General features: G+C 37.4%; 1 protein-coding gene across 1 annotated transcript; it reads left to right on the top strand.

Annotated features, from left to right (window-relative positions):
• Positions 1-1,143: 1,143 nt before the first annotated feature.
• Positions 1,144-26,051, top strand: fhip1b (FHF complex subunit HOOK interacting protein 1B). Its single transcript, XM_051118896.1, is given in 14 exon segments — positions 1,144-1,284; positions 9,584-10,044; positions 13,859-13,997; positions 14,100-14,362; positions 15,327-15,557; positions 17,500-17,745; positions 17,905-18,072; positions 18,232-18,311; positions 18,914-19,083; positions 19,191-20,480; positions 20,590-20,768; positions 21,476-21,490; positions 21,492-21,639; positions 23,254-26,051. Coding segments are annotated over 13 exon segments (3,369 nt in total). The 5' UTR covers positions 1,144-1,284; positions 9,584-9,915; the 3' UTR covers positions 23,565-26,051.
• The last annotated feature ends 1,336 nt before the right edge of the window (positions 26,052-27,387 follow it).

Below are 27,387 nucleotides of genomic sequence, written 5' to 3'. Positions count from 1 at the left end.
TTTTAAACATTAAAAATCTCAGCAAGCCTGCATTTATTTGATCCAAAATACAGCAAAAGCATTTATTTGACCCAAAATACAGCAAAAGCAGTAATGTTGTGAAATTTTTTTACTATTTAAAATAACTGCTTTCTATTTGAAATTTATTCCTGTGATCAAAGCTAAATTTTCCGTCACATGATCCTGCAGAAATCATTCTAATATGATGATTTGCTGTTCATTTGCTGTTTTTGTAACATTATATATTTATAAATGCTACATAAATAATATATATATATATATATATATATATTTTTTTTTTTTTTTTTTTATTTATATGTAGCAAGGATGCTTTGAAAATTATCAAAAGTGACGATAAAGGCATTTATAATGTTACAAAAGATTTGTATTTCAGATAAATGCTGTTCTTCTGAACTTTTTTTTTTTTTTTTTTTTTTTAAAAAAACCTGACAAAAATTCTAATCAGCTGTTTTCAATGTAATAATAATACATGTTTTTTGAGCAGCAAATCAGAATATTAGAATGATTTCTGAAGGATCATGTGACTGGAGTAATGATGTTAAAATTCAGCTTTGAAATCACAGGAATAAATTACATTTAAAAATATATCCAAATAGAAAACAGTTATTTTAAATAGTAAAAATATTTCAATTTGTTTTTGCTGTACTTTGGATCAAATAAATGCAGGCTTGGTGAGCAGAAGAGACTTCTTTAAACAACATTAAAAATCTTTTCAAAATCTTTTGACAGGTAATGATGTTTAGTTTATGTCTCTAAACTATGTTATACTTTATTTTCAATAAAGTATGTTGAAATCCTTTGTTTTATTATTTTAACTGTATCAGGGAGAAAAAAAAATACATAATGTAATTACCACTTGGTGGCAGCATTTATATCAAAGGTGTCGTGCTCTGCACAGCGGTAGACGCATTTACCTACCATGCTGTTGCCAACTCATGAATATTAATTACGTGCCGTGTCTGGTCGCTCCTTAGAGGTTGCAAACCAACGCAACGTCATCGTGATTTAATTAATATTCATACGCCACTTTATCAATTCTCCAATTTCGCTGGCGGTGGCGCTCCGAGCAAAACAACAGACTTCTCGCCGTGGCCGCCACCCTCTAGTGTAACGTCACAGCGTCCCGTGCGCGTGGGTGTGTCCGTGGAATCTGAGGAGAAAGATGGCTGCGGGACGAAGGGAGAGGTTGACAAATCTGAGATTCGCCGTTTCAGGATAGACAGGTTGCGGCTGAGGACAAAGCGGAAAACAGCACTCGCTTACGTAAGTATTTTTTGCTCAGGTTTTAACGGTCGAGTCGTGCTGTGTGGTCTCGTCACCGTTGGTTTCCCGCTCGGCTTGCGAGCTCAACGGACAGCGTCAAATCAAATCTGACCCGTTGCGAGCTCACTGTGCGGCTAACGGTAAAACTCCACACATATGAGACCACAAATACCAATGCCAGTGGAAGAAAATATGCGGAGACCCTGTAAACCACGGTAATGTTGGAGACGTGAGGAGAATTGGGTATGATTTGAGTTATCCACTTGACATAACCACACAGAATAACGGTTCTTAACCGTTCACTGCCCAGTGTATGTGTTTAAAACGACACATCACTGCGTGGGAATGTGTAGCGTGACACATACTCGTACTGAAAGTGAGAAAGAGAGAGCTACATTGACATAGACTTGAATATGTGATTGACAGCTGGTTAGCTATTTGTAGGTCAGCTTATTGGTATGAAGCACTAAAGCGGTTCTGTTGTCGTGTTGTTTACTCTGCTGTTATAGGTGGCTTTTGACCTGCACAGTTTTACTGTGGTAAGTGGTGTAGAGGTCCCAAGTTTGACAGGTAACGTTAAAATGAACCCCAGGCTTCAAAATGACAGTTATGTTGTTGTGTAACTTGAGTACTCAAAACTTGGCTGTTGGAGCCAGTGGCAATTATGATGCATCGTTTCAGTCCAAATCATATATAATCATGTGGTCTATCCTTTGTAACTAACCTGTTTTTAAACGAGTCAAACCTTAAGTCTCATTATGATAGTTTATGCAATACAGATGTGATGTGTGGTTGAAAACAATCCCTTATGAATATGATTATGGCTACATCACTGGGTGGCAGCAGTGGAAGCTTTATCATTCATGTTGAGCTTTTTATCAAGGCTGTGCATGAAGTTGCTGTATTTATCAACAGATGTGAGAGTAGACAGTATTTATGTCCTTGGCCTTGTTTTTAAGGGTTCTTGTATTTAATACATGCTCTACATTTAGGTGATCATGGCAGGGTTATGAGTGGAAGGGGAGATTTTGAGGGGTCTGCAGAAACATAATGATGCTCTAGTAGTTTCTCATCATTGTTTCTGGTGATAGGGTATGTATTATTTAACATTCAACAGGTTTTATATTAGTATTTCATTATTGTAGGATTCTGGGATTCCTCTCATCTACTAATTAATCACTATTATCTAAAGCAGTATTGCGTTCTTATCCTACATCTTATTGTAACAAATTTTGTGTAAAGGCCATTTTTGCAAACATTTTTGTGTCTATTATGATTAAGTCCAGTGTTATTTTTAGTATAACTGAGATAAGATTATAGTTGTTAATTATTTTTTTGATTTTATAGTTTTTATACTTTTATGGTTTCTTATTTTATTTATTCATTTATTTTTTTAGTTAATGAAATTTTTTTTTTTTTTTTTATATGTAGGTCTATATGGTTTTTATAATTTTTTTATCTCAGTTTTTGTTATATTAGTACATCAAGTTAATGTTAATTTTAAAAAAAAATGTTGTTATAGATACATCTACGCATTTGCTGGAGTCATTTTGAGCTGTTTGTTCCGGTTTATTTCCCTTCAGCAAGTGCTACAGCAGTCCTAAACTCATTTCAGTGTCAGAATGACTGAACTTTGAACTCTGGATGATTAAAACCCAAGGAATGAATTGACCTGTAGTGCAAACAAACTTGCTTCCATTCATTTTTCTCTCCTGCTCTATTCTGTTGTTCTCTTTTATTTCCAACCATCACTGGTCAACACTCTCTAGTTGGATTCCAATGAATTTAGTCATTTATAGTTTCTTGTGATTCATCTTTTCCATTTTTGCCTTTATTTGGCTTAAATATGAAACATTCCAAAAGGGAAGTAAATACATGGTCTAAAAACAGAATCATAAGGAAGTATTAGCATTTGGTGGTAAAGACATGTTTCTAATGTACTTTCTTTTAAATAACCTTGGCTTAGATTTACAGAGTAATGTGAAACAACATAGTAATAGAGAAAAAACAGCCTTGTTTAAGCAGCCTAGTGTAGGCTGAGTTACATGTCTTGATGAAGGGTACAGTGATCAAATAGAAGAACTTTTATCTTATTAAACCTGTTTCTTTTTACTTAGTGGTAGTAGAATATCCGTAACATTAGGTTCTCTCCACTTCATCAGCTAAAAGAATGCACTGATGTGATTCTAGTAATTACACCTGCTCATTTACCTGCTTCTGATCTGTTAACCTACCATTAAGACTTTACCTGAGAGCTGCCAAGACAGACACCTGGCTAATGATTCATTGACCTCAGGGCTGTAAAGAAGAGAGAGAGAGCTCTCTCCATTTGCTTCTCTATCTCTCTCTTTTTCTCTCCACCCCCTTTTTCCTTCTATCACATTCTCAAACAGCCTTGCACTATATTATAGGTCAACATGCAAAGCCATTGCTACAATTGTTTTGTAATTGATTTGGCAGCAGTGTGTTGTATATAAAAATAGATATACCACAAATACTGTATTTTCCACAAAAAGTCTAGTAGCACAGGTAAATTTGTAGCAGTAGCCAAAAATACTTTGAATGGGTCAAAATGATCGATTTTTCTTTAATGCCAAAAATCATTAGGATATTACATTTATGTTTAGTATTTTGTGCTGTTCTGTGTTGCAGTTTTTAAGTGCAAGAACATGAATGAATTGATGACATACATGTGACACTGACACAATCAACCAATGGAAAGGCCTGAACCCCTCTCCTTACTGTTGAGCCTTGGTGTTTACGAGTCAGAGTAAGCAGTACACATTTGCGTTAATGACTTACGAGTGCATGTTTGTGCACATGATGCAGGTGTCTCCTCTACTTGTCCTTACTGCTTGGGGGATGTTCTTGCAGTTCAGCATGGTCGTCCTCACCAATGATATATCGATTCTGCAAAGCAATTTCTGAAACACTTTGCATGTGACTGTTAGTGAGTCACAAGAGTTTGTGTTTGCTAATGTTTTTAAAAGACATATAGATGTGAATCTTGATACGCCAGTAGTGTGCATCTGTGGTGTTTGTGGTTGCAGGGTCGATAAAGAAATCACAGTGAAACACAAGGAGCTGACTGTTCTCCCTGGGGCATTAAGCAGTCAGTAAGCAGGCAGAGCTGACTGACTCTGGACTGCTCAGATAATCTCTGCTGTTTAGCCCCATTACAGCACCACTAGTTGTGCTAGGCTGGAATGTTGTAACCAGCAAAGCATTTGTGAAAACGTAACAAAATTATCGATTTCAGAGTGAAAACTTGGTGAACTTGTATTCTGAATGTCTTTGTGAGTTAGCAGGTGAGTGGCAATGTCAATAAAGTATGACCAGGATGAGGCACATAAATTATTCTTTGCATTGGTGTGGCAGCTAATATTAAATATAGGTGAGAGGTATCACTATCTGTGTTGGTCCCAATGGCCTTGATGCACCGTTGAGCTTCAGGAGTCCCGGCTCGTGGACCTTTCCCGATCCCGTCCCCCTCTCTGCCTCCCACTTTGCTTTCTGTCCACTAATTGTCCTGTCGAAATAAAGGCATAAAATGCAAAAAATACATCTTAAAAAAAAACATGGCATCTGCAGGGGTTCTGCAGGTTATAAAAAGCCTAAATTCACCCTTTTACTAGGGGTGTGATGAGACACTTATCTCACAAGACGAGACAAGACAAGAGAATGAGACGAGACGGGATTTTTAAACTTTTTTTCAGAAGAAATCCTCAATGATGAAATATAGAGAAAAATAGTATTTTATTCAACCGAAAAACACAAAATGCATAAAAATATAGGTGCATTTTGAAATAAACTTGTACTTTATGAAATTAAACTTCTATTTTAATGAAGTATATGCAGTAATAAACAAGTAAACTAAAGCTGAATGATTTTGGATAAACTTAAATTTTTTATTTTTTTTTTCACGATTCTGAAGAAAAATGATTAGAACATTTTGGACAAAATGTTCATTGCTTTAGCCTTTTTTAAAAATATATTTGAAGAAAATGTAAAAAAAAAAAAAAAAAAAACAAAAAAGGAAGTCAGTGTCTCAGTTAATAAAGACTTCACTGTTGGAACCTCCTGAATGAACGATTCAGTGATATACTTACCTGGTGGAAGAGGATACAATACATGCAATTGTTAAGGTACTGTCGTTTTGATCGCTACTGTAGACAATACATGTTTATACCCAAACTATAAACTTTTATCCCAGTACTTCTGTTATTTAAATGTTATTATAGAAATAAAATGTTATTTCTGTAACATTGAAATAATGATCATTATGTGTTGTTCTTTCTGGATCAGCAGCAGCATGAATGCAGATTTGAATGTCTTTAACACGTGTTTCACATTGTAAGTGCCATTGGAGCGTGAGCAGCGCGATGTAAAACAGTCGTAATAGACTGCTGAATCGTTGTCATTCAGGAATAAGATCGCGTTGGTATTTAAATAGATCATTTAACGATTAATCGTGTAAACACTGCTGAACGTTTTGGAGGATATCATCACATTCTCGCGAGATCTTGTGCCACGAGATCTCGTCACATACTTATCTTTTAGAAATTAAGGCCTTAATCTTAGCAGTCTTATTCAAAAAGAAATGGAAAAAAAACAACTCTTCTTCTGTGTTTTTGTTTTGTTTCCAAGCACAAATATCTGAACATCCTTAAATCAAAACACATTTACTTCAGATGACATTTGAACATATGAAATCTTATTTTCTGAGAAATGTAACAAAATGTGAGTTTGTTCTTACAAGAAGAATAAACATCTGTTAATGGAGTATGAAAAACTGAAATTTAGTTGGCAGATATTTGATATTTCTTGTTTTAATCAAATCCACTTCATTTTGATCAGTTTCCCGTAAAACAAGACTTCTAATGTTTTTTTATTTTACTTGTCAGATAAATGTATCTTGATTTAGGAATCTTTAGACATTTGAAATAAGAAAAAAGACAAAAACACTGATAAAGAACACTTTTTGCAGTGTGATCAGAAGGTACAGTACAAGTTATTTCCATGTTATCGTGGTTGAGAGCAGATGTATTCAAGCCTTCAGCTTTTTTTTTTCTATTGTAAAATGATTTGAAAAGTAATGGACATCTGTTGGAAGATGTATTTCAAACTTTGAGCTTCACTTGGTCTTAAAAGGTCTTTAAAAGTCAAATTTTTACATTATTAACATGCAGAAACCATATATATGAAATCTCATGTTTTTTATTGTGAAACTGCTTCATGATATTCTTGAGCAGAAAGACTGAGTGTCTTATTTGTTTATGCTAGAACCTAGGAAACTTCTGATCCTAAATTTAACCTTGTTTATTATAGACTGTAAATGTCATGGTAGTGTTGTTTTTACATATTCCTACAGATTCAGTTGTATTGCGCTGAATATAATACAGTATGTGTGTGTTGTTGATGGTAACTTAGTAATTGCAGCTGCCACACAGTATGATTTGGCTGTGACATTACTAGTGAGTAACTGACTTAAGGTGAGGGAGTAACTGTGAGGGAGATAGACAGTGTCAGAGGAGTAGTGTTCAGCTGGGCTGTGTGCACTCTGAAAGGCACTAAACTAATTAAAGGAGAAACTGCGCCAAGCTATCATACCGCTTAGTTGCTGGCTAGAAATTGTACAGTTGTAAGTAGATGTTGTTTAACTTGGTCTGGAACATTGGACCCTGCTGTAGTTGAATTTGCCTGTGACTCATAGTATCCAGTCTACAGTACCAAGAATCCTTTGTATCCCCTTGAGTTTGTGACACATGGTTCCTCCCTGGTATGGGGCATTTCCTCAAGAGACAGCCTCTATAGCATTATGTCATTGGAATTGTGAATGGTCTTTCTTGGGATGAGGGAGTTCTTGTAGGGAAGGAAGCTTTACTTCTTGTCACGGTCAAGGAAGTTTTTAGTGAATGGCAGGGTGGAGTGTCTGTATGTGTTCGGTGTTTCCTTGAAATTTTTTTTGACCCATTTTGTCCTCCTTGTTGCTTGTACTGAAATTAAAGTCTCAAAAGAATGCTAAGACAATATGAAGAGTCACTGTTGTTGATAATAAAACAGGAAGTGTTGTTGCATTAGTTAAGACCACAGGAAGAGTTGTGGGAGTGTGTACCATCACAGGAAACCTACTGATACAGATGCAGTTTGCAGGTGGGTTTTCAGAAATGCCAGCTGAATGCATAGATTAAAATACGGTAGGCTACCACTTGCACTATTTAGTGTTGTGAGTGCCTTAGGGATGGGCGATATCTTATCCTTTGCGATATACTGGTAAAAATTTTCCCCACGATAAGAATTAGTCTTCCTGCAATAACGATAATGTGTAGTTGTTGACACATTTCTGTGTGTGACAGTGCGGATGGAGGGACATGCTGAAGGCGAGCTTGAACCTAGTATATCGCTAAAGGAGGAGCTCCAAACTGGAGCTTGTTTGGTCAAAACCATGCAGTGCGACTGAAATCGGTCTGAGCCTTGAATAACGTTAACTCTACTAGTAGCAAGTGTGCGATGCAGTTTTGCATGTGTATGAGCCTGTTTACGAACCTGTTGTCCAACAAAGATATCATATACTGGCATGCTTTTTCTCCAAATTAACTTGAAATAACCTTTTGTGAGCAGCCGTGGTTTCATATCACAGAATGAGGCTGAAATCATTCTATTTTACAGTATTGTAAAGGCTATGCCGATTAGCATTGTATTATAAATATACTTAATCCTTATACAAATACCCAAGACTGCTTGAAGAACACAGACAAACCATATATTTAAGCAGTTGTATGTTTCCTCAGTTAAAATTCCTCTATCTGTGTTTTATTCAGCTAAAGTGATAACTGGATTAGAGATTCCTGAAGCGTCATTGTCAGTACGTTTACTTCTGCTATAAAGCATATGTGGATTTTCTGAACAAGGACGCCCTCTGGCTTCCGAATCAGAAAGAGCTTTATTGGCCATGTGTGTTTGACACACAAGGAATTCATCTTAATGTTATCTTAATTCCAGTGAATTAAACGGTCATTACATTACGTGTGTACTCAGTAATGCTCACAACACCCTATTTTGGGTAAAAATAGGAAAGATAATACTTTTCTCTAAAGAAACAGGATTTCCCTGAATTATCGTCATTGATATCATTATCGCAATAAATACCAGAAATTATCGTGATAAATTTTTAAGCTCATATCGTCCATCCCTAGCCTGTGGTATTATGGCTGCAGTTGTTTCACCAGACACCATATTGATTAGATGGAGAATCTGATATGGAGATCCACTTGTGTGCTGAACTCTGCTAGTGTGCTTTATTTATGACTAAACCTTTCATTCCTTTCTGCTTTCAAGCATTAATTCTTTATCTCAGGGTGCAAATTTTGGTTAAGGAGCACTTAACCCTACTGGTCCTTTAATAGTGATTTTTGATTTTTTTTTTTTTTTTTTATATGGAAGATCTTATAAAGTGAAGCTTTTGCTTATGAATAAGTACATTTGCCCAGTAGCCCACATGTATTAAATGCAGGCAGATGTTAAATGTGCGTTAATCAGATGATGAATCCTATAATGGGGAATGCTTGAATTATGAATATTTATTAAATTACTTGACTGGCTGCTCCAGGAAGTTTACCAAGCAACATCTGCACGACTCAATTAATATTCACACACTGTACCATAATTTGGCTTCAGACATACATGCATGATGTGTTTTTCTCAGAAACGGCTAAATGTTACACAATGGAATGAACCAGCTGCCAGGAGCCTTAATGTTTTCACTTTTGCAAATGTGAGCGTTGGGCAAGATGAGTAATACAGTTTATTTTTAATAAAATCCTGATGTAAAAGATGTCTTTTTAATTAAATGAAAGAAAAAAATTGCGCTGCAGTGCAAAAGTTTGGGGTCTGGGGTCATTTATTTGATCAATACTGTAAAAAAAATGTAATTTAAAATGGCTATTTTCTATAGCATATTTAAAAATGCTATTTATTCTTGTGATGGCAAAGCTGAATTTTCAGCATTCATTACTCCTTTCACTTTTGATCAATTAAATATGTCCTTGCCAGGAAAAAAACAGACTTGCTCACCCCAAACCTTTGAAAAGTATAGTGTATATATTAATAATATTAACATGTATGTTAATCGATTCTTAAAGTAGTTGCAGCCCTGTTAGAATTTTTTATGTTATGTGCCTTGTCCTTTCAGTCTCCCACAGAAAGTAACCTTTATACTGAGTGTCTGTACTGTTTTTGTTTTTACTTGCAGGTGTGAATGTGTCATCAGTGACCTCTCGGTCTCTTTCTGTCCCTGCAGGTGTGTGTGGAGGAGTCTATGTATCGGTATGGAGTATAGTGCCGACAGCAAACTGGATGACAGGGAGTGCAAACAAGCCTCACATGCTCACACACTGATCACTGGCGTACAGTGACTGTTGCTGCAGACATCAACAGGATTCCATCCTTTCTATGATTTTACCTCGTATTTCTTTAAGCTGGACTCTTTACTTCTTGATTTTTGGACGCCTTTTGTAAGCCGCCTTACCCCCCCCTTCCCCTTTTCCCTTTTCTCTCCCTCTCCACACTTCTCCTCCCTCTCTTCCCCCTTTTACTTTCCCTGTTGACCTTTTGATCAAATTTGGATCAAAGATGAGTTGGCTGAGTCGTTTAAATCCAAGAGGTCCAGGCACTCGGACCGGTCGACATGCAGCCCCATCCAGCCCATGCACTGCCGACCCCGAGACTTGTCTTATGGTGTTTGAAAACCACTGGAGACAGGTGAGACACAGACCAGGCTTATTTTCCTTCATACTGATTGTGCAAATAAAGTGCAACTTAAATTTAATATATTAATATAAATTAAATTTTGTCCACTGACTATAAATTATCACTGTATGCAGTGTTTGTGACTTTTTATGTCGTTCAAAGAAATGGTTGTCTTTTTGATAATGTGTTTAGAAAATTGTTGTATTAAAGGCTCAGTATGTAATTTCCGCCGGTAGAGGGCATACATTCAAAACAAACAAAGAAATAAAGGTGTAGTTTAATGACGTCGCAATTGAGTGTGGAATCATGGGAGTTGTCATCTCCCCACAGCCGATGCAGTCCGATGGGACTTGGGTAGAAATTATGTTCATGGATGAGCTAATGCATTTAAGATTTATTAACGTCACTGTAGTATAAAGCAGGGTGGGGCTGAAAGCCGTGGAAGCAAAATAAGGCACGAAACAAGCACGACACATGGCTTGAAATAAGCAGGGCGTTTATTATGCCACATTCAACTGCTTCCACTCCTTCCAGTCATGCGTATGTGGGGTAAAGCAGCGCTGTTTTATCATTAGGTATTTTTTTTTGGACCTGTACATTATTAGGTCAGTACCGGATTACTGATAAGCTTCAGGACTTTGTTTTATCTCCGTATACTTCAATGTTAACGTGGAATTAGAAGTCGCTGCTTGTCATTTTCCTTCACTGAGTGATGTGGCCGATGTTTGCTCGACGTGCGTTTGATATCCATGCACATGTGGTGTGCATTTGCATGCAGACAATCAGTCACGCCGGCAAGAGTGAAAAGTTCGAAAGTGTGGGCTCACGTTACAAAACTAAGTGACACCAATGTCAGATGCAATATATGCAGTAGTGTAATAGTGAATAAAGGAGGCAACACTTGTAATATAAAGAAACATTTACTAACAAAACACATCTATCTCATGCAATGCGCTGTATTTACATTGTCTCCCGGCTCCAGCTTCAACATCTACTCGCGACATACATTCAAATCAAATATCAATTCAGTGGTAGAGTTGCACTCACAAGACACTGCACTTATTTGCAGTCACAAAAGTACATTATTTGCGTTAGCCTTGTCAGTTAAACGTTTCATTCGCGTGCCGTTCTAACATGCTCTTTTTCAGAGCATTTACACCTGAAGTGTGTGTACACTAAAAGGCTGGTGAAACTATCACATGAATTACTTCTTAGTTATTCTTTGACTGTACGAATACTGTCAAAAAACTATTCCTTTAATGTTAAAATAAAAGACAAGGAGGAAAATAACTCCCTGCTCTTGATGGAAGAACTTTAATACAGTTGCTAAAGTTCAGCAGTAATAAAATAACTTGAAATTTTCAACGACTCTTCAACGATATCTTTTTGCACCAAAGAGTATCAATAAGCAGTATCAGTATCGGTATCAGTATTGATAAAATGTAAACTATACCCATCCCTATTTATCATACCCGATACTAGGCACGAAATATATTGTCAGTATCGCTAACATCTCGTTATTATCGTGGTCACATGATGATATGAAACGATAGGTCTTCTGGGCAAAAAGTGTACTTTTAAAAATATATTCAACCTTTTTGTTCTAACATAAAAGGTCTTGAAAGTTGTGTATTAGGCCATTATGCTTTGGCTCAGTATCTGTCAAACGAACTAAAACCGAAAGCACAATATGGCTTAATCCCTTCATCAAGCCTGTTTTCGCTGCATGTTTCAAAGCAGAGCGTGCACTTCGTTCAGGCGATCAGCTTGTGATCTGGTGTTTTCAGAACAAATCTGTTCACTGTGAATGAATGCAGTGAACTCCTTTATTGCATATGCTGTGAGTTTAGCATGCTTTTGGGAATGCAGTGGCCACCAGTTAAGCTTTATTTTCACGACAGATGATTACAGCGTTTCACTAGATTTGTAGTGAGACACGTTTTCACTGATGCTGGTGTTTTCCTTTAAAATAAAAGCTATACTGCTGTTTCTGTCAAAATAAAAGCTTAAAAGTGTAGTAAAAGCCCTTTAAAGTTCAGTATGAATTCAGACTTTTTTCTAATTAATCAAGTATTCTTAGTTAAGAACATGGGTTGGAACTCTTAATTTTGAACTATCAGAGTGCATTAAATAGAATAATTTAACTTTTAAAAATTTTAAATGTTTTCATTTTCAATTCTTCATTTGTCTTTTTTTAAATGTCGCAGTAAATATATTGTAGACTTCATACCACAATATTATTGTATCATGAGATTTTGATATCGTTACATCCTTGCTAGATACATTTGAATGGGCTGAGTTCTGTTATAATGCATTTGTCACCTGTCTAATAAAATGCAAAGCATATTAAAGTGTCTTGGTGTTTCCACGTTTTCCACAAAATAAAAAAAATCAAGGGTGTGTGATATCAAGGGGACGAGACACTAGTTAATATTGCTTATTTCTTTGAGTTTAAACATTCTTGGTACACAAAGGACAAGTCAACAAAATATGTAACACTGTTTTTGGTTTTTAGTTATTTTAATCAGAGCATCCTACATTACGTGCCTATAATACATAGTAATTGTTGATTTATTTAAATAAAACATGAGCATATAAAGCAGGGATAGGCAACATTGGTCCTGGAGTTCCGCTGTCCTGCAGAGTTTAGCTTCAACCCTAATCAAACACACCTGAACAAGCTAATCAAGGTCTTCAGAATTACTAGGGCTATAGGCAGGTAAGGTGTTTTATTAAGTCCTCTGCAGGACTACTTCTCTCCAGGACTGATGTTACCTATCCCTGATATAAAGCATGAGGGATCCTGTTAAAGTTTCTTAATTTGTTGGCAAACCATACGTATGTCTTTGTCTTTCTCTTTAGCATTTATAGACAAAACAACATGTATAATGTAAAAACAGAGCACATCTTCCCTTTTTGTTTTTGTGTTTTGGAAGCATTTCTTGGTTTATTTAGCATCTTGGAACCTAACTTTTCTTGTAAATACTACTTTTACCCTGCAAAACCTGACATGAAATAATAGTCTGTTTTTTCTTTTTTTATAACTAAAAGAGTTTATTAAATGCTTAGACAAAATATTTGTTAATAAAAACTAAAAAAGCTTGCATATATGTTTTGCTTCATATTTGATACAGGATTTTATGGCTCTTGTATTATGATATAATGAGAATATGGAGCTCACATTCAAGGATGGAAAAACTTACAGATGTATGGATAATTAAGTAAAGTTGCTCAGTCCATGTTCATCTTGAAATATTATTTACAATATAAAAGTTATTCTTTATAAAAAAAAAATCATTAAAGATTTCATGGCAAAAAAGATGTGTCCTGCGACTTGAAGGTCAACATTTTTTTAATTATACTGTCAGTCAGAGGGTAGCAGGCATGTAGTAGATAGTGTACAACAGGTTTTTCAGCAATTTTTGATCATGTTGATAATACAGAGAGCTTGTAAATTCATGTATCAAACATGATAATGTGGGCTTTATAGGGTTAAAATGAATATTCTGCATGCTGCTTTGACTAAAAGGTTTATAGTTGTCTTTCCATAATACTAAGTCATAAATACTTGGTTTATTTGCTTGATTTATAAAGTGTTTTATGTGAAAACAATTGCCTTTATGCTTTTATGTCTATAGGGCATGTCAGTAACCTTTTATGCTCAAATATAATACATACAGTAGGTACACCCACACGTCAACAGGTTTTCCTCCTTAGTGTACATCAGTGCTCTCTTATTTGGATTGTCTTCCACTGCATCAACATAGACACCTATTCTTTGACCTTACTACAAATAGAATTTAACTCTTTCTTGTCTCTTTGTCAGGTGTCAGGGGTGTTGAAACAGAGGGAGTCTTCAGTGGGCGGTTATGCCGATGATCTCACTGCAGTTCGCAATCACACAGATCAGATGCTGTGCCTGCTTGCTGAAGAGAGACCAGCAGGTGGAGACATTGAATCACCAGGTTAAAACACTCTCTTGTGCGCTCCATGGAGCATACATTTGTACTGTTGCAAAGTTTAGTGTAATATATAAGAGGCTGATTATGTGACAATTGTGTCTGCAGCAAAGGGTCCTATTCTGGAGATGGTGGTGGCAGAAAACATTCTGGATGAATTGGTACAGTGGCATGTGCGCCGTGGTATGGATGCAGACAGCCAGCTGGAGCTGTTGAAATTGTTTGAGATGCTAATCGGACAGTCACATCAGCCCCTGCTCCTCCACAGTGCAGTGCTGCAACCGCTGCTAATCCTGCTGGGAGCATGTGTGGATCCCCAGCTGGGCTGCCCTCCTGCCCTAGAGTCCAGCCTCGTATTGCTGCTAAATCAGGTGTTTGACAGTCAGATGCTGACACCTGTTTGAACCATTTATTGTTAGTCATGACCAGGCCTGCACAAAACCTGTTCTGCGGACTCATCATTTGCGATGTTCATGTCTTTCTTTCTTCAGCCGTACAGAAATTGTTTTTTGAGGGAAACATTTCTTGTCTTGCTCTCTCTGAACTCTGTGTTTTCTGACTCAAGACAGTTAGGGTATGTTGAAAAACTCCAATCGTATTTTCTCCCTTAACTTAACCCTTAAAAATCATTTTAAAATCATCCTACATCGCTGCAGAAGTACCGTCCCATTCTTTGCAAAGAAGATCAAACACCCTTAACGAAAAAGGTAAAACAGCGATATAAGGCGATTTGGAAGTTGAGGGAGAACATAAAATGGGAGTTTTTCGACATACCCTAACTGTCATGAACCAGAACAAAAACAGTTCAGGCAGGGCGAGACAAGACGAGTATTTGACATTAAAAGGTATATAATTTGTATTATTTTTATGAAAATAACGAATCGTTTCGCTAGATAAGACCTTTCTTCCTCAGCTGGGATCATTTACAACCGTTTGAAGCCGCATTTAAGCTGCATTTTGGAAGTTCAAAATCGGGGCACCATAGCAGTCCATTATATGGAGAAAAATCCTGAAATGTTTTCTTCAAAAAACACAATTTCTTTACGGCTGAAGAAAGAAAGACATGAACATCTTGGATGACAAGGGGTGAGTACATTATCTGTCCATTTTTGTTCTGGAAGTGGACTTCTCCTTTAAGGGTTAGTTTAGTGCAGTTGGTTTGTGTGTGTGTTGTGGAAATCCTCTTATTAGTTATCTGACATAGCAATCCAAAAATTTCAAATGAGTTTAAACAAAGGGTGCATACAGTTGTAATGTTTAGTCGTTTTGTGTTAATATTAAATATTAATAAGTGTTTTTCTTATTTGTAAATAAATAATGTTTTTTTTGTGTCAGGTATGTGTGTGCATGGCGAAGGAAACTGCAGTTTTGGAGTTGATATTTAGGTGTGGACCGGTACAGCAGGGACCCACTAACCTGCTGATCTTCTCCTTGTTGGTGCCGTTTATTCATCGAGATGGCTCTCTGGGGCAGCAGGCCCGTGACGCACTGCTGCTCGTCATGGCAACCTCTGCCAGCAACCACGCTGTTGCACGTCACATCGCAGAGAACTCCTACTTTTGCCCAGTAAGCATGAGTGTGTTGATGTTTGTGCGCTTACCTGATGTTGTTTCTGTTCTTGCTTTTGAAAATGTGCTTATATCTTAGATGATGATTAGAAGGATGGAGGAGAGAGAAGATTCAGTCTTATATATTTATTCCTCTTTTTCTTTCCTTACTGTTAGCATGTCTTCATGAATATCCTTTCTGTTCTTGTTATGATGTCAGTGCCATGCAATTTTAAATGTCACTTGAGTATTTCGTAAGTGCCTTTTGGAGCAGTTTCAGTGGAGATATAAAGTCTTGTAGTATTTTCTCTGGCTGCTGTGGAATGAAAAGGCCATTTGTCATCTGCAGTTGTGCTACAGAGTTGGGTTCAGTGGATGTGCTGCTTTCCTCTCCTCTGTCCTCTTTTCTCTTGAGAATAATATATGAGCCTTTATCTGACCCACTTAACACATGCGACTGGAGGTCTCATCTAGGACTCCATGCTGCTGCAGTGCCTCAGTCTCTCAATATTTTATTTTTTTTACTTTGTGTCACAAATATCTATTTTTATGCTAGAGATGCATAGGCAGTTTCTTTGGTGGCCTGTTTTGTGGTTCTAGAAAGCATGGTGAAGTTCCACATATAAAAATAAGCCCTGGCAATGAGCCATGTTCTTCAACATAATTGAGAATTAAGTTATTTACCATTATTCTTAAAATGTCCATGTTTGACAATCCATGCATTTCAGTAGGAATCGTTATGGTTGGGAAATTGGCATGGGGTTCAGTTTGGTCATGTGAATATAGCATATTGACCAAGAGAATGCTCCTTTGTTTGAAAGTAACCTGTGTGAGCTGTGCTTCATACAGTGCTACACTATTATGGCCCTTATTTTTACCCAAATTCATTTTTTTCCGCTTTAATTTTTCTGGATTTATTTTGTTGTTGTTGTTTTTTTGGGGGGGGATTTAATTTTTTCTAGACTCTGATTTAATGGTTAAATTAAAAAATATTAATCAAAAAGCATGTCTAATTAACTAAAATCATGAAACGTACACAATTTAACAGCAGTTTATTAAAAATTTAGCAATAATTACATTTTAATCCCTTTGAAATGTTTTATTTTTCTCTAGATTTTAATGGTTTTATTAAATGTTAAAAGTATTTCTAATTTTTTATTTATTTTGTTAAATGAATTTATTTATTTATTTAGTTATTTTTAAGAAATACTGTTGTGTATTTGCATTTTCTGGGAAATAAATTCTGGTAAATATTCCTTAAAAAATGTTGATAATTTTAGTAGTACTTCCAGTATGTGTGTAGTAAACAAAACCATATTTCTGCACCATTCATTCATAAAGAGAAATGCACAACTTGCAGGATTCATATTTAAATAGTATTTTTGCAGCTTAATATTCACAGGCATTCGTTTTAATCTTGCTGACCTAGTTTTGATTTATTAATCCAAAATTTGGCAAATTCCATGACATTTTTATGACTGGATTCTGCAAGTCCATCCACGTTTTCCGCATTGCGGAAATCATAGGGCCCTTTAGTCATTACTGACTAACTGACATTTTTTGCAGAAATGACTAATGTGAGTGTATCATTATTCCTTACTAAAATATAGGAATAACAATAACTGTGCTTGGAATAATAGCCATAATTTTTGTTAGAGTGTAGTCAAAAAAAATGAAGATCCTGTGTGTTACTGTGATATTTTCCATAGTGTGTTAATACACGGGGTGAAGCAGTGGTTTTTATGTATAAGTTTTTATGTAACTAATGCAGTTCATTAGTCAAATAGATTTGTTGCAACTTGTCAAATTAATAGGCTTCATTTCCTTTGTGTTTTCAGATGTGCATGAAGGAAATGTTTTTACATCCAGTTCGGTTTTACAGCCATTCCTGTGTTTAAAATGCAGAATTTGCATGGTAAACTCGATGAAATAATTGTGCCATCTATTTTTCTGTTTCTCAGGTGCTAGCGACAGGGCTGAGTGCATTGTATTCATCCCTGCCACGGAAGATTGAGGTACGGGGCGATGACTGGCACGCCCTGCGGAGGGAGGACTGGATAGGCGTCTCCTCTCTAGTGCTTTTCATGAACAGTCTTGAATTCTGCAACGCTGTAGTACAGGTGGCACACCCTCTTGTGCGCTGCCAACTCCTTGACTACCTCCACAACGGCTTCCTGGTTCCAGTCATGGGCCCCGCTCTGCACAAGGTGAACCACACTGAACTTGGGCTGCAGATGTGAGCCATATTTGGCATAGATGGTTTCCATATTCATTCATTAAAAAACAATGTTTGGAATAGTATTTGTTTTCACTTGTTTTGATCTCTTTGCTCTCTTTTTCTTTCTCTTTCATGGTTCCTCTGTCAGTCGTCAGTGGATGAGATGATAGCAAGCACGGCATACCTGGAGTTGTTTTTACGCAGTATCACAGAAACTTCCCTCCTTAAAACCTTCCTGCGCTTCGTTCTGTTGCATCGCCATGACAACGACACCATCCTTGATACACTACTCACACGCATCAGCAGCAATTCACGGGTTAGTTTGACACACGCTATAGTTGGGGTCCATGTATAGATAGAAAAGACACTGTTTTGTCAGTGCTGTAGGGTGGTCATTGAAGACAGTATATTCTTGGGAATGTGGAGTGATGTGGCTAAAGTTGGATTTTTTTTTTTTCTTTCCCTCTCTTTGAAGCTGTGCATGGTCTCTCTGAGTCTGTTCAAGACATTGCTCAGTCTCAACTGTGAAGACCTCATGCTCCAGCTTGTTCTCAGGTATTTTGTGTGCTTGGGTGTGGGACTCAATTTGCAATCAAGAAAGCAGACAGAAAATAAGCTTTAGCTGTTTATAGATGGATTTGGACAAACCACTTTGCAAACTGCAGGACATTACAAACAAGGACAAGCACAAAAAAATACTTTGTTTTATAACACCAAAAAAACAACAACATATATCTCATATCTGTAACAGACCACTTTATTAAAACAACATATTACAGTAATTTAGGGGTCATGTGACACTGAAGACTGATTTAATGGCTGCTGAAAGTTCAGCCTTGCCATCACAGGAATAAATTACATTTGACAGCATATTAAACTAATAATTTTTTTCTCAATATTACAGTTTTTACTGTGTTTTTGATCAAATAAATGCAGGCCTGGTGTGCATGAGACACTTCTTACAAAAACTTTAAACATATTTACCCTTTTTTTTGCAACTAGTAGTAATGTAAATTATATAAGTGTATCATATGTAATAAAATTATTATAAGTGGTTTTATTAGGAATTTGGCATTGCTCATACTTTGGGAAAGAGATTAAAAGAATTATTATTTGTGTGTGAAAAATAAAACTGTTTATGTAATTTTTGTCTGCAGGTATCTGTTGCCATGCACACATGTAATGCTGAGTCAGCGAAGGGCAGTCAGAGAAACAGACCTCTATGGCAAATCAGCTGACAAGTTCCTTTCCCTCATACCAGAATGCTGCCGAATCACTGCAGCACCCTCTAGTGAGCGGGATGATGAACCTGCCTTTTGGGGAAAGGGTAAGCCAGTGTCAGGCACATTTACAGACATGTGCTTTTAGACTGTGCTGCAAAAACTTTGATGCTGTTCATGTCTACAAAACGCATTTCTCTCTGTTTTTCTACAGTGTTAGGTAGTCCCACTGCAGAGTCACCGGTTCACCCCAGACCCAACACTCCGTCCCGCCTCGCTCTCTTTATTCGACAGCAAAGCTCTGGAGGCCAAGCCAACCCCCCCTCGTCTGGTTCGGAGAACGCCCCCTCTTCTCCTCGCGGTAGCGTTTCCTCCCCTCTGTCTCCTGACAGCCCCATGCACCAACTCCCAGACACTTCAGAAGGAGAGACTGGCTACCTGGAGTATCTGCGCGATGCTCGGAAGGGAATTGAACTCTGCTCCTGGGCCTGTCGAGACTGGTCAGCCCCTTACGATGGAGAAAATCCCTCTCCAAACTCTGCTCCTCCTCCACCTCCTCCTCCTACATCCAACCCCTCCCTCAGTATGGTACAAGAGCATTTCTCCATAATGGACCCTGCTCAGCAGAGGGCGGCAGTGGTGGCTGCAGCACGTGCCGAGTGGAGCAGTTCAGATCGGGATAGTGGAGAGTGGGATGTTACCATCAGCAAGAACTGTATCAGTCTCACACCCCGCAGTAAAAAACGCAGCCTTCTTCCCAGCTCCATACCTCTACAATCTTCATCTTCTGCATCCGTCTCTACAGAAATAACAGGTGCTTTGGAAACCGTATCCCAATCTGCACCTCATCCAGCGCTCTATAATGGGATGGGGCAGGTTGAGCTCACAGATAGTGTGGATGAGAGAATGGAGGTTAAGAAAGTGAAAAGGGACTCTGATGTAAATAACAGCGTGGTGGAGTCAGGGATGAACGGGTCAGTGGGTCCAGTCGACTACAATGATTTCCACGTAGGATCGGCAATGAAATCATCTCAGGTGCAGGTGAAGCCACATCTGCAACATCAAACCTCCGTGCCCTCTTCTACCCAAGAGTGTCTACAAAGTGAGAGTCAGAGATTGTCTCCTGTTCCTGCCTTGACCGAGACTTCCACAGTTCGGGGTCCGGAGTCCGTTGAGCGTCTGATTGAGGAGCTGCTGGAGCGGGCGCCATCGGAGCCATTGTCTGGAGACACAAAGTGCCAGGGAATCAGCATTGAGGCTTTTCACCAAGAGCTGAGGGAGCTGGAGGAACGTGTAAGAGAGAGGAGGGTTCTTTCACGCAGCTCGGAGGAGTCCTCTCGGGAGATTCGCACTGCTCCTGCTCCTGCTCCCAGCCTGACGGATGAGGAATGTCTTCCAGTGGAGACTGAGCAGCGCTCCAGTGAAACGAAGCCTGACAGCTCTGCCGCTGGGGTATTTAGCCCCGCACGACCCCTCGGACAACCTCTAGCTCAACCGTACACAGGTTCTCGTTGTAGAGATGACCAAATTAAAGATTTGAGTGCTTATGTTGCTTGTGCAAATTCAGCAAGTGCTAACCATAAGTCACTGGTTCCGCTTCTCCCTCTGTGTAGGTCCATTTATAACAGTCCTGTTCAGTAAACTGGAGAGTATGATGCAGAACTCCCTATATGTGAACATTTTGCTGACGGGTGTTGTGTTCCAGCTGGCCTGTTACCCTCAGCCTCTCCTTCGCTCTTTCCTCCTCAACGCCAACATGGTGTTTCAGCCCAGTGTTAAATCACTCATACAGGTAATGCATTAAGAAGAAATATGACAAATCCATCAGCATGACTGCTGAAGTTATAAAATGAAATTACTCACCCTCTTGTTCCAAACCTGTAAGACCTTTGTTCATACTTTGAACACAATTGAAGATTTTTTTCATGAAATCCAAGAGCTTTCTGACCCTGTATAGACAGCAGTGTAACTATATTCGAAAATCATAAAATTAAGATTGACTCCCCAGATGTCACATGGACTACTTTAACAATGTCCTTAGTACCTTTCTGGGCATTGAACTTGCCAGTTGCGTTGCTGTCTATGCAGGGTCAGAAAGCTCTCAGATTTCATCAAAAATATCTTCATTTTTGTCTCAAAGATGAATGAAGGTCTTACGGATTTGGACCAACGAGGGTGAATAATTAATGACACAATTTTTTGGGGTGTACTATCCCTTTAATACGAAATATGCAAAGACTGAATCATTTTCAGTTGCTCTTTATATTGGTTAGTACATTTTCTGATGAGAAATATTAAATCAGAATTTATTTTGATTTAAATTAATTTGATTGCTCAAAAACTGTTTATTTTATTTCTGACTTGAGTGTCTCTTACGTTTATGGTTAAAAAACTGTTTAGGAGTAAAGTTGAAGTATGCAATAAATTTAAAATTTGACTGAGACTTTAACATAAATGCATTGCATTTTTTACTTTGACTCTTCTCTTTTTATTTTTCAGGTGCTGGGATCAGTAAAAAAACCGAATTGAAGCATTTGCAGCAGCACACGAGGATTTTCCTGCCATGTTAAGAAAGGCTCGCCGCTTTCTAGTTGCAAGAGGAAAGTTAGACTGGTCTGACTCACCCATGGGAGTGCCCAGCCTCCGGCGATCAGACTCATTAAGTAGGTGGATGAAAAGAAATTAATTTTCTCAGGAACAAAAACGAGAGATGGTTTATTGTGCCTACTTGTAAAAGTCATTTGAATACAAGATGTTTTGATGAGACGTTTCTCTGACATTTGCCTTTATAAAGGATAAAATACACTTGCACAGTTTGGCATATCACAAAATAAACCTTGAAGGCTGCTTTAAAAAAGGCCAGAAATTTTAAAGGGATCACCCAAAAATGGAAATTCTGTCATTAATTAATTACCCTTATGTCGTTCCAAACCCGTAAGACCTTTGTTCATCTTCAGAACACAAATTAAGATTTTTTTGATGAAATCCGAAAGCTTTCTGACCCTTTATAGACAGCAACACAACTGAAATGTTCAAACGGCCCGGAAAGGTAGTAAGGACATCATTACAACAGTCCATGTGACATCAGTGGTTCAACCATAATGTTATGAAGCTACGAGAGTGTTAGTCTCTGTCGTCGTGCTCTCGTGAACTGGAAGTAGTAAAAAAAATAGACATTTAAAATAGGAGTCCTGTGTATTTCAGGCTTGTTTATAATTAAAACTCCTGCATTATGCATGCATTTTTACCTGGATATTTTTGGTATTTTGGTTACACAAACTATATCTGGCATTTAATTCAACATAAGCTCTTATGGCTTCTCTCTGGGCCACCCTGTCACAGGAAGACACATTAAAGAAGTTCACTTCCAGAGCAAAAATTTACAGATAATTTGTTAACCCTTTTGTCATCCGAATTGTTCATGTCTGTCTTCAGTAGTAAAGAAATTATGTTTTTAAGGAAGACATTTCAGGAATGTTCTCCATATAGTGGACTTCAATGGTGCCCCCAAGTTTGAACTTACAAAATGCAACTTCAAAATCGTCCTGCATCACTGTTTTACCTTTTTTTTTTTGTAAAGGGCATTTGAGGTTCTTTGCATGTTCACTTTGTAAACACTGGGTCGATATTAGCCATGTGGAACGATTTTAAAGTTGAAGAAGAAAATGAGATGGGAATTTTTTGATCAACCCTAATTGTATTGACAGGATTACACAGACTGCGCATGCACTTTGCAGAGAATAGACAAGACGACCGTTTGAGGTTAAAAAGTATATATATTGTCAGTTAGTTTCGAAAATGACAGATCGTTTCGTTAGATAAGACCGTTCTTCTTTGGCTGGGATCATTTAGAGCCATTTGAAGCTGCATTTACACTGCATTTTGCAAGTTCAAACTTTGGGGCACCATTGAAGTCCAGTATATGGAGAACATTCCTTAAATGTCAAATCTCTTGATCGACTTCTAATGTGTATGTATTAATATAATACAACTTCAGTGTCAGTACATGTGTATACTGTATATTGAGTAGTATTTGTTCTGTATAAACACACAATATTAATTTTATTTGTGCAGATGTTAGAAAGTCTTACATTTGATTTAGAAATTCTTCACATACCCTGTGAATTTTGTCACTATTTTCAGCCAATTTAAAGGAGACATTTCGCTTGCCTTTCAACTTATTTTTGAAATGCCCTAAGGTGGAATAATAATGCGCAAGTCATCTTAACTTACCGTTTTTCCTTTTTTCTCTCTCTGTCACTTTTTCTCTCCCACAGTTAAAAGCCGAAAACCATCTCTGGGCGATCTCATCCTGAGGCACACCAACAGTCCTACGAGAGCTCGCCATGCAGCTCAGTTGGCTTTTGCCCACGTGAGAGACGGAGGGCAATCTCTGCACAGTGCTTTGTTTCGGGGTGGTGCAGCCGGTGGGGCCTCTGGCCTGGAAAAGCAGGCAGAGGCACTAAGGGTGAAAAACGCAGTCTACTGTGCTGTTATTTTCTCAGAGTTTCTCAAAGAGCTAGCAGCTCTCACACAGGAGCATGCCGTAGCCCTGCCCTTCCCACCTAGTCAAGGCACCGAGGAATAACACCAGGCCAAAAGTTTCTTCTAAACTTGCTTTATCCACTGTTCCTGGCACTGAGCTGTAGACTATTACATCCCTGAGTTTTTTTTCAAGCAAATACAGTCTTTTCAAGGGAAAAATAATGCACTCAATAGACAGGAGAAATCAGTTGATCATAAAGATAAAGAGAGGTCATCTCTTGTTAATAAACTCATGTTCATAATGTAATTTTTTTTTTTTAATTGTACAGGACCACTTATCCATTAAGCTTTAGGAAATTGTGCATATAAATCTTGTATATAGTCTATATAAAATATCTATGTGTATAATGATTTTTGTACACTCAGAGAGACTTGCATCCTTTAAGCTGGAGGAATTTGGCCGTAAACTTGCACTCCCAATGTTTCTAAGTCAGAGACTAGCTAAAGTAGACTCACTACACACTTCTTTTAAACTTTTATGGGTGCGCAAGTGCCATTTACATTTTTAGTCAAACGGTTATTTTGTCTTTTATAGAAATATAAGTCTGTGAGATCACACCAGGATATATCGGAAATAATCATCTGGCCCTTTTTTTTTTTAAAGACGAGATGTTAGATACTGTTTACCAATCACGTTGGGCAATAAATCCTCGGTATCGCAGCAGGATTTGCCCCTTAACTGAGATATCTCTGGAAAAAAAAATAAGACCAATTCTGCCAATCTCTAGCACACTCTTTTTGTCCAACAACTAGAGTGACGTTAAGAGCCCGTAAAGAGGGAAGAGGGTTCATTTTCTTAACCTCCGTCCTGATAAAAGCCTGACAAATTTAGCATAGATGGAAAGTTTTAGTTTTCATTCTCATTTTAGGGTTTCTGGCCGTTTTAGGGAAATGCAAATGGTACATTCATTTAGCATGTCATTACATATCCTCTTCAGTTTTTCGGGGGGTGGGAAAGGCACTGATTTTTCTGCCCACAAAGATCTCCTTCTGTACTGGATGTTAGCGTCCCTTTTGGCGTCTGACTAGGTGCTAATGTCTTAAAATTTAGAGTGGTATGAGCAAAGAGAAGCTTGCCTAATAATGACCTGTCCCTTTAAGGAGTGAGCCAAGTTATGTGAATCATAAGCCATCTTAGTGTTGAATCCAAGTGTTTTTTCTGTTCATGACTTTGCTAGTGTTATGGAGTATGAGTGAATTCAGGCGCCACTTTTTAATTTGTTTATTGCCAAAATACTTTAGACACTTTAATTTTCAGAATGAAAGTTAGAACATGCATGTGGATTTATGAGATTTGTGAGTGTTTTCAACAGCGTGCATGTATTTTTTTTTTAATTTTTGTTTTTACAATGTCATTTTTTTGCCCCTTGCTGATCTGAAATCATCCATCCAAGACTTTTAATCATGCATAAGCCATATGTGCATTACCTCAGTTTTCGTTCCATGCTTGTTTCGTTCCGTGTTTGTTCAGAAAATCTGTTCACTCAAATACCATTTAGGGCATTTTTTTTTTTTATATATATACATTCTAGATGCAAGAGTAGACAATTTGAAAGACAGTTATATATTTTTTCTGGTTACCTCTAGCTGCTGAATTGTCAATCCATCCATTTTCCCTTCATTATCTATCCACCCATCCACAGAAGGTCTTGTGTGGTGCATTAGCGTGATGGTTCTCTGCATTTGTTAGTTGAACTCTGAAATGTTTAGCATGAAAATTTCACATTCAAGGACAATGGTAGACCATGTTAGTGTCAAGAAAAATAAGTTGTGCTTTCTCTGAAACATGCTCTAATGTCTGTGTGGGTGAGAGATGAAATGGATAAAGAGCAAGAGGTTGAATGATGAAACGGTACATATAAGTTAGTGTTCAGTTTATCTCTATGGAGACAGCGGTTATTATACTTCCGTTCAGTTTCTAAGTTAGAAATCAAGTAGGCTTATACAATTTATGTGTGTCGTAAGATACCAATGCACAAGAAACGCCCATTTCTTTATATGCCTGATGTCGTGCAGATAGCATGTTTTTCTTTTTATACATAAGTGTTTGATATGATTTAGAAAAATCAGGAGCTCATTGATTGTGTATGCTTATGAAAAGTGTTTGTTTGATCAATATACGTTGCACAATTTTTACGTTGATTTGGTTTTCTCTTTTTTTTTTCCCCACTGTCCATTTGTTTGAAACGTTGATGTTGACAAGGACTTCTGCGGCTTGTTATCTATGCAAACTGGTTTCTGTGTTTCTGAGTAAGCGAAGATGGTTAAACTTTTGGGGGCAAACACAAACTAAATTTGCAATCTGGAACCCCACTCTTCAATAATTTACTTACCCCTTATCGATTCAATGATGTACTGGACTGTATGGAAACTTGTGCAAAATGATGAATGTTATCAAAATATTTTTCTATGTGTAAAATGAAGGAGGAAAGTGGAACTTAATGGAGATTTAAATCAACGATAAAACCTTCAAAGGCAAACACTAAAAGGGAATGTTTTTATTAATTTATAAATGTTTTACCTGGCAATACCTTTGGCTTCTTTGTCTTTATTTCTCAGAAGTTTCTCAGTCATAATTTTTGTTTTGATTAAGATGTAGTTGATTGCAAATACATTAGATGTAATGATTAAAAGAATGCATACTGAATGTACTGAATACACAATTTGGACTGATCAGTTGCTTGGACTTAGATGAATCAGGTCTTTAAAAATAAATGACACTGACTGTGTTTGGTGCGTAGAGTGGTTTTAAGCTGCAGATTAGATGACACCTTAAATACTGGCTTGTCAGAAAAATGACCTAGTTTACTCCAAGCAATTATGCTCATCATTGAGATTTTCTTCCTCCCTATTTCTATCATCTCTTCCTCATCTTATGATAGAAGTTTTCACTGGAGAAAGGATCTGAAACTGGGGATTCTTCTGTAAGAACAAAGACTTCATGTCTTTCACACGTCAGCTCACGCCACAAAGTTAAGATATTCAAAGATTCTAGTCACAAGATCTGATATACTTGAGCTGTTTTCAGGTATTTCATTTTTTTTTTTGTCTTTTCATGCTGTGTGAAGGACAGAGTAAAATTTGTTGGTATATTTAAGTCGCAAGTGCCGTGATGATAAAATTCTTTTTGCTTTTCATATTAAATTATTTCCAAATAGACCTCCAGATTAAAAAACATTATTAAATAAATAAATATTACGTTCTTTTGGTCTTTCTATATAAAGGGAAACATTAAGCAGCAAAAACGGTTTTAAAATTGATAATAAACGTTCATTAAGCACCAATTCAGCATATTAGAATGTTCTCTGAAGAATCATGAATCAAATGGGTTCTCATTCAAAGATGTGGCAAACTGGCCTTGATCTGAATGAAACATTTGAACCATCACGCCTTCACAACTTTTGCTCTCTCACACATTTGGAGTTTCATACTGACTTAAATGACTTGAGGGAGGGTAGATTATTTACTTAACCATTGTGCAATCACCCCCTTTAATTAAATTGTTTTAACTGTGGTCAAAGTCATACACTTTGCCACTTCACATAGTTTGTAACTGAGTCAATTTATTCGGAAATGTTAATTACATACTTGTACATTTAATAGTTGAGACAGCCATTATTCATGTATGAACTTGATTAGGCCTCGGCTTCATTCACTATTATTTCATGGGGATGTATCAATCAATCAAGCACATGATTATTCCATGATTTATGTTGTGAAGTTTAACTCGTGAACCCTAACTTTGGCAATCTTTAGCCTCCTGAGGTGCCATAAAAGCCATTTTTTACAACCAGTTTTTTCTATGCAGACTTCTACAGTCTCTGGGCTTTATCAGATGTCTTGATTAGTTATATGCACTTCAAAGA

The sequence above is a fragment of the Labeo rohita genome, chromosome 9, assembly GCF_022985175.1.
Source record: "Labeo rohita strain BAU-BD-2019 chromosome 9, IGBB_LRoh.1.0, whole genome shotgun sequence".
Classification (NCBI taxonomy): Eukaryota; Metazoa; Chordata; class Actinopteri; order Cypriniformes; family Cyprinidae; genus Labeo; species Labeo rohita.
Note: the sequence above shows the minus strand (reverse complement) of the source record. Positions and strands in the feature narration are given on the sequence as shown.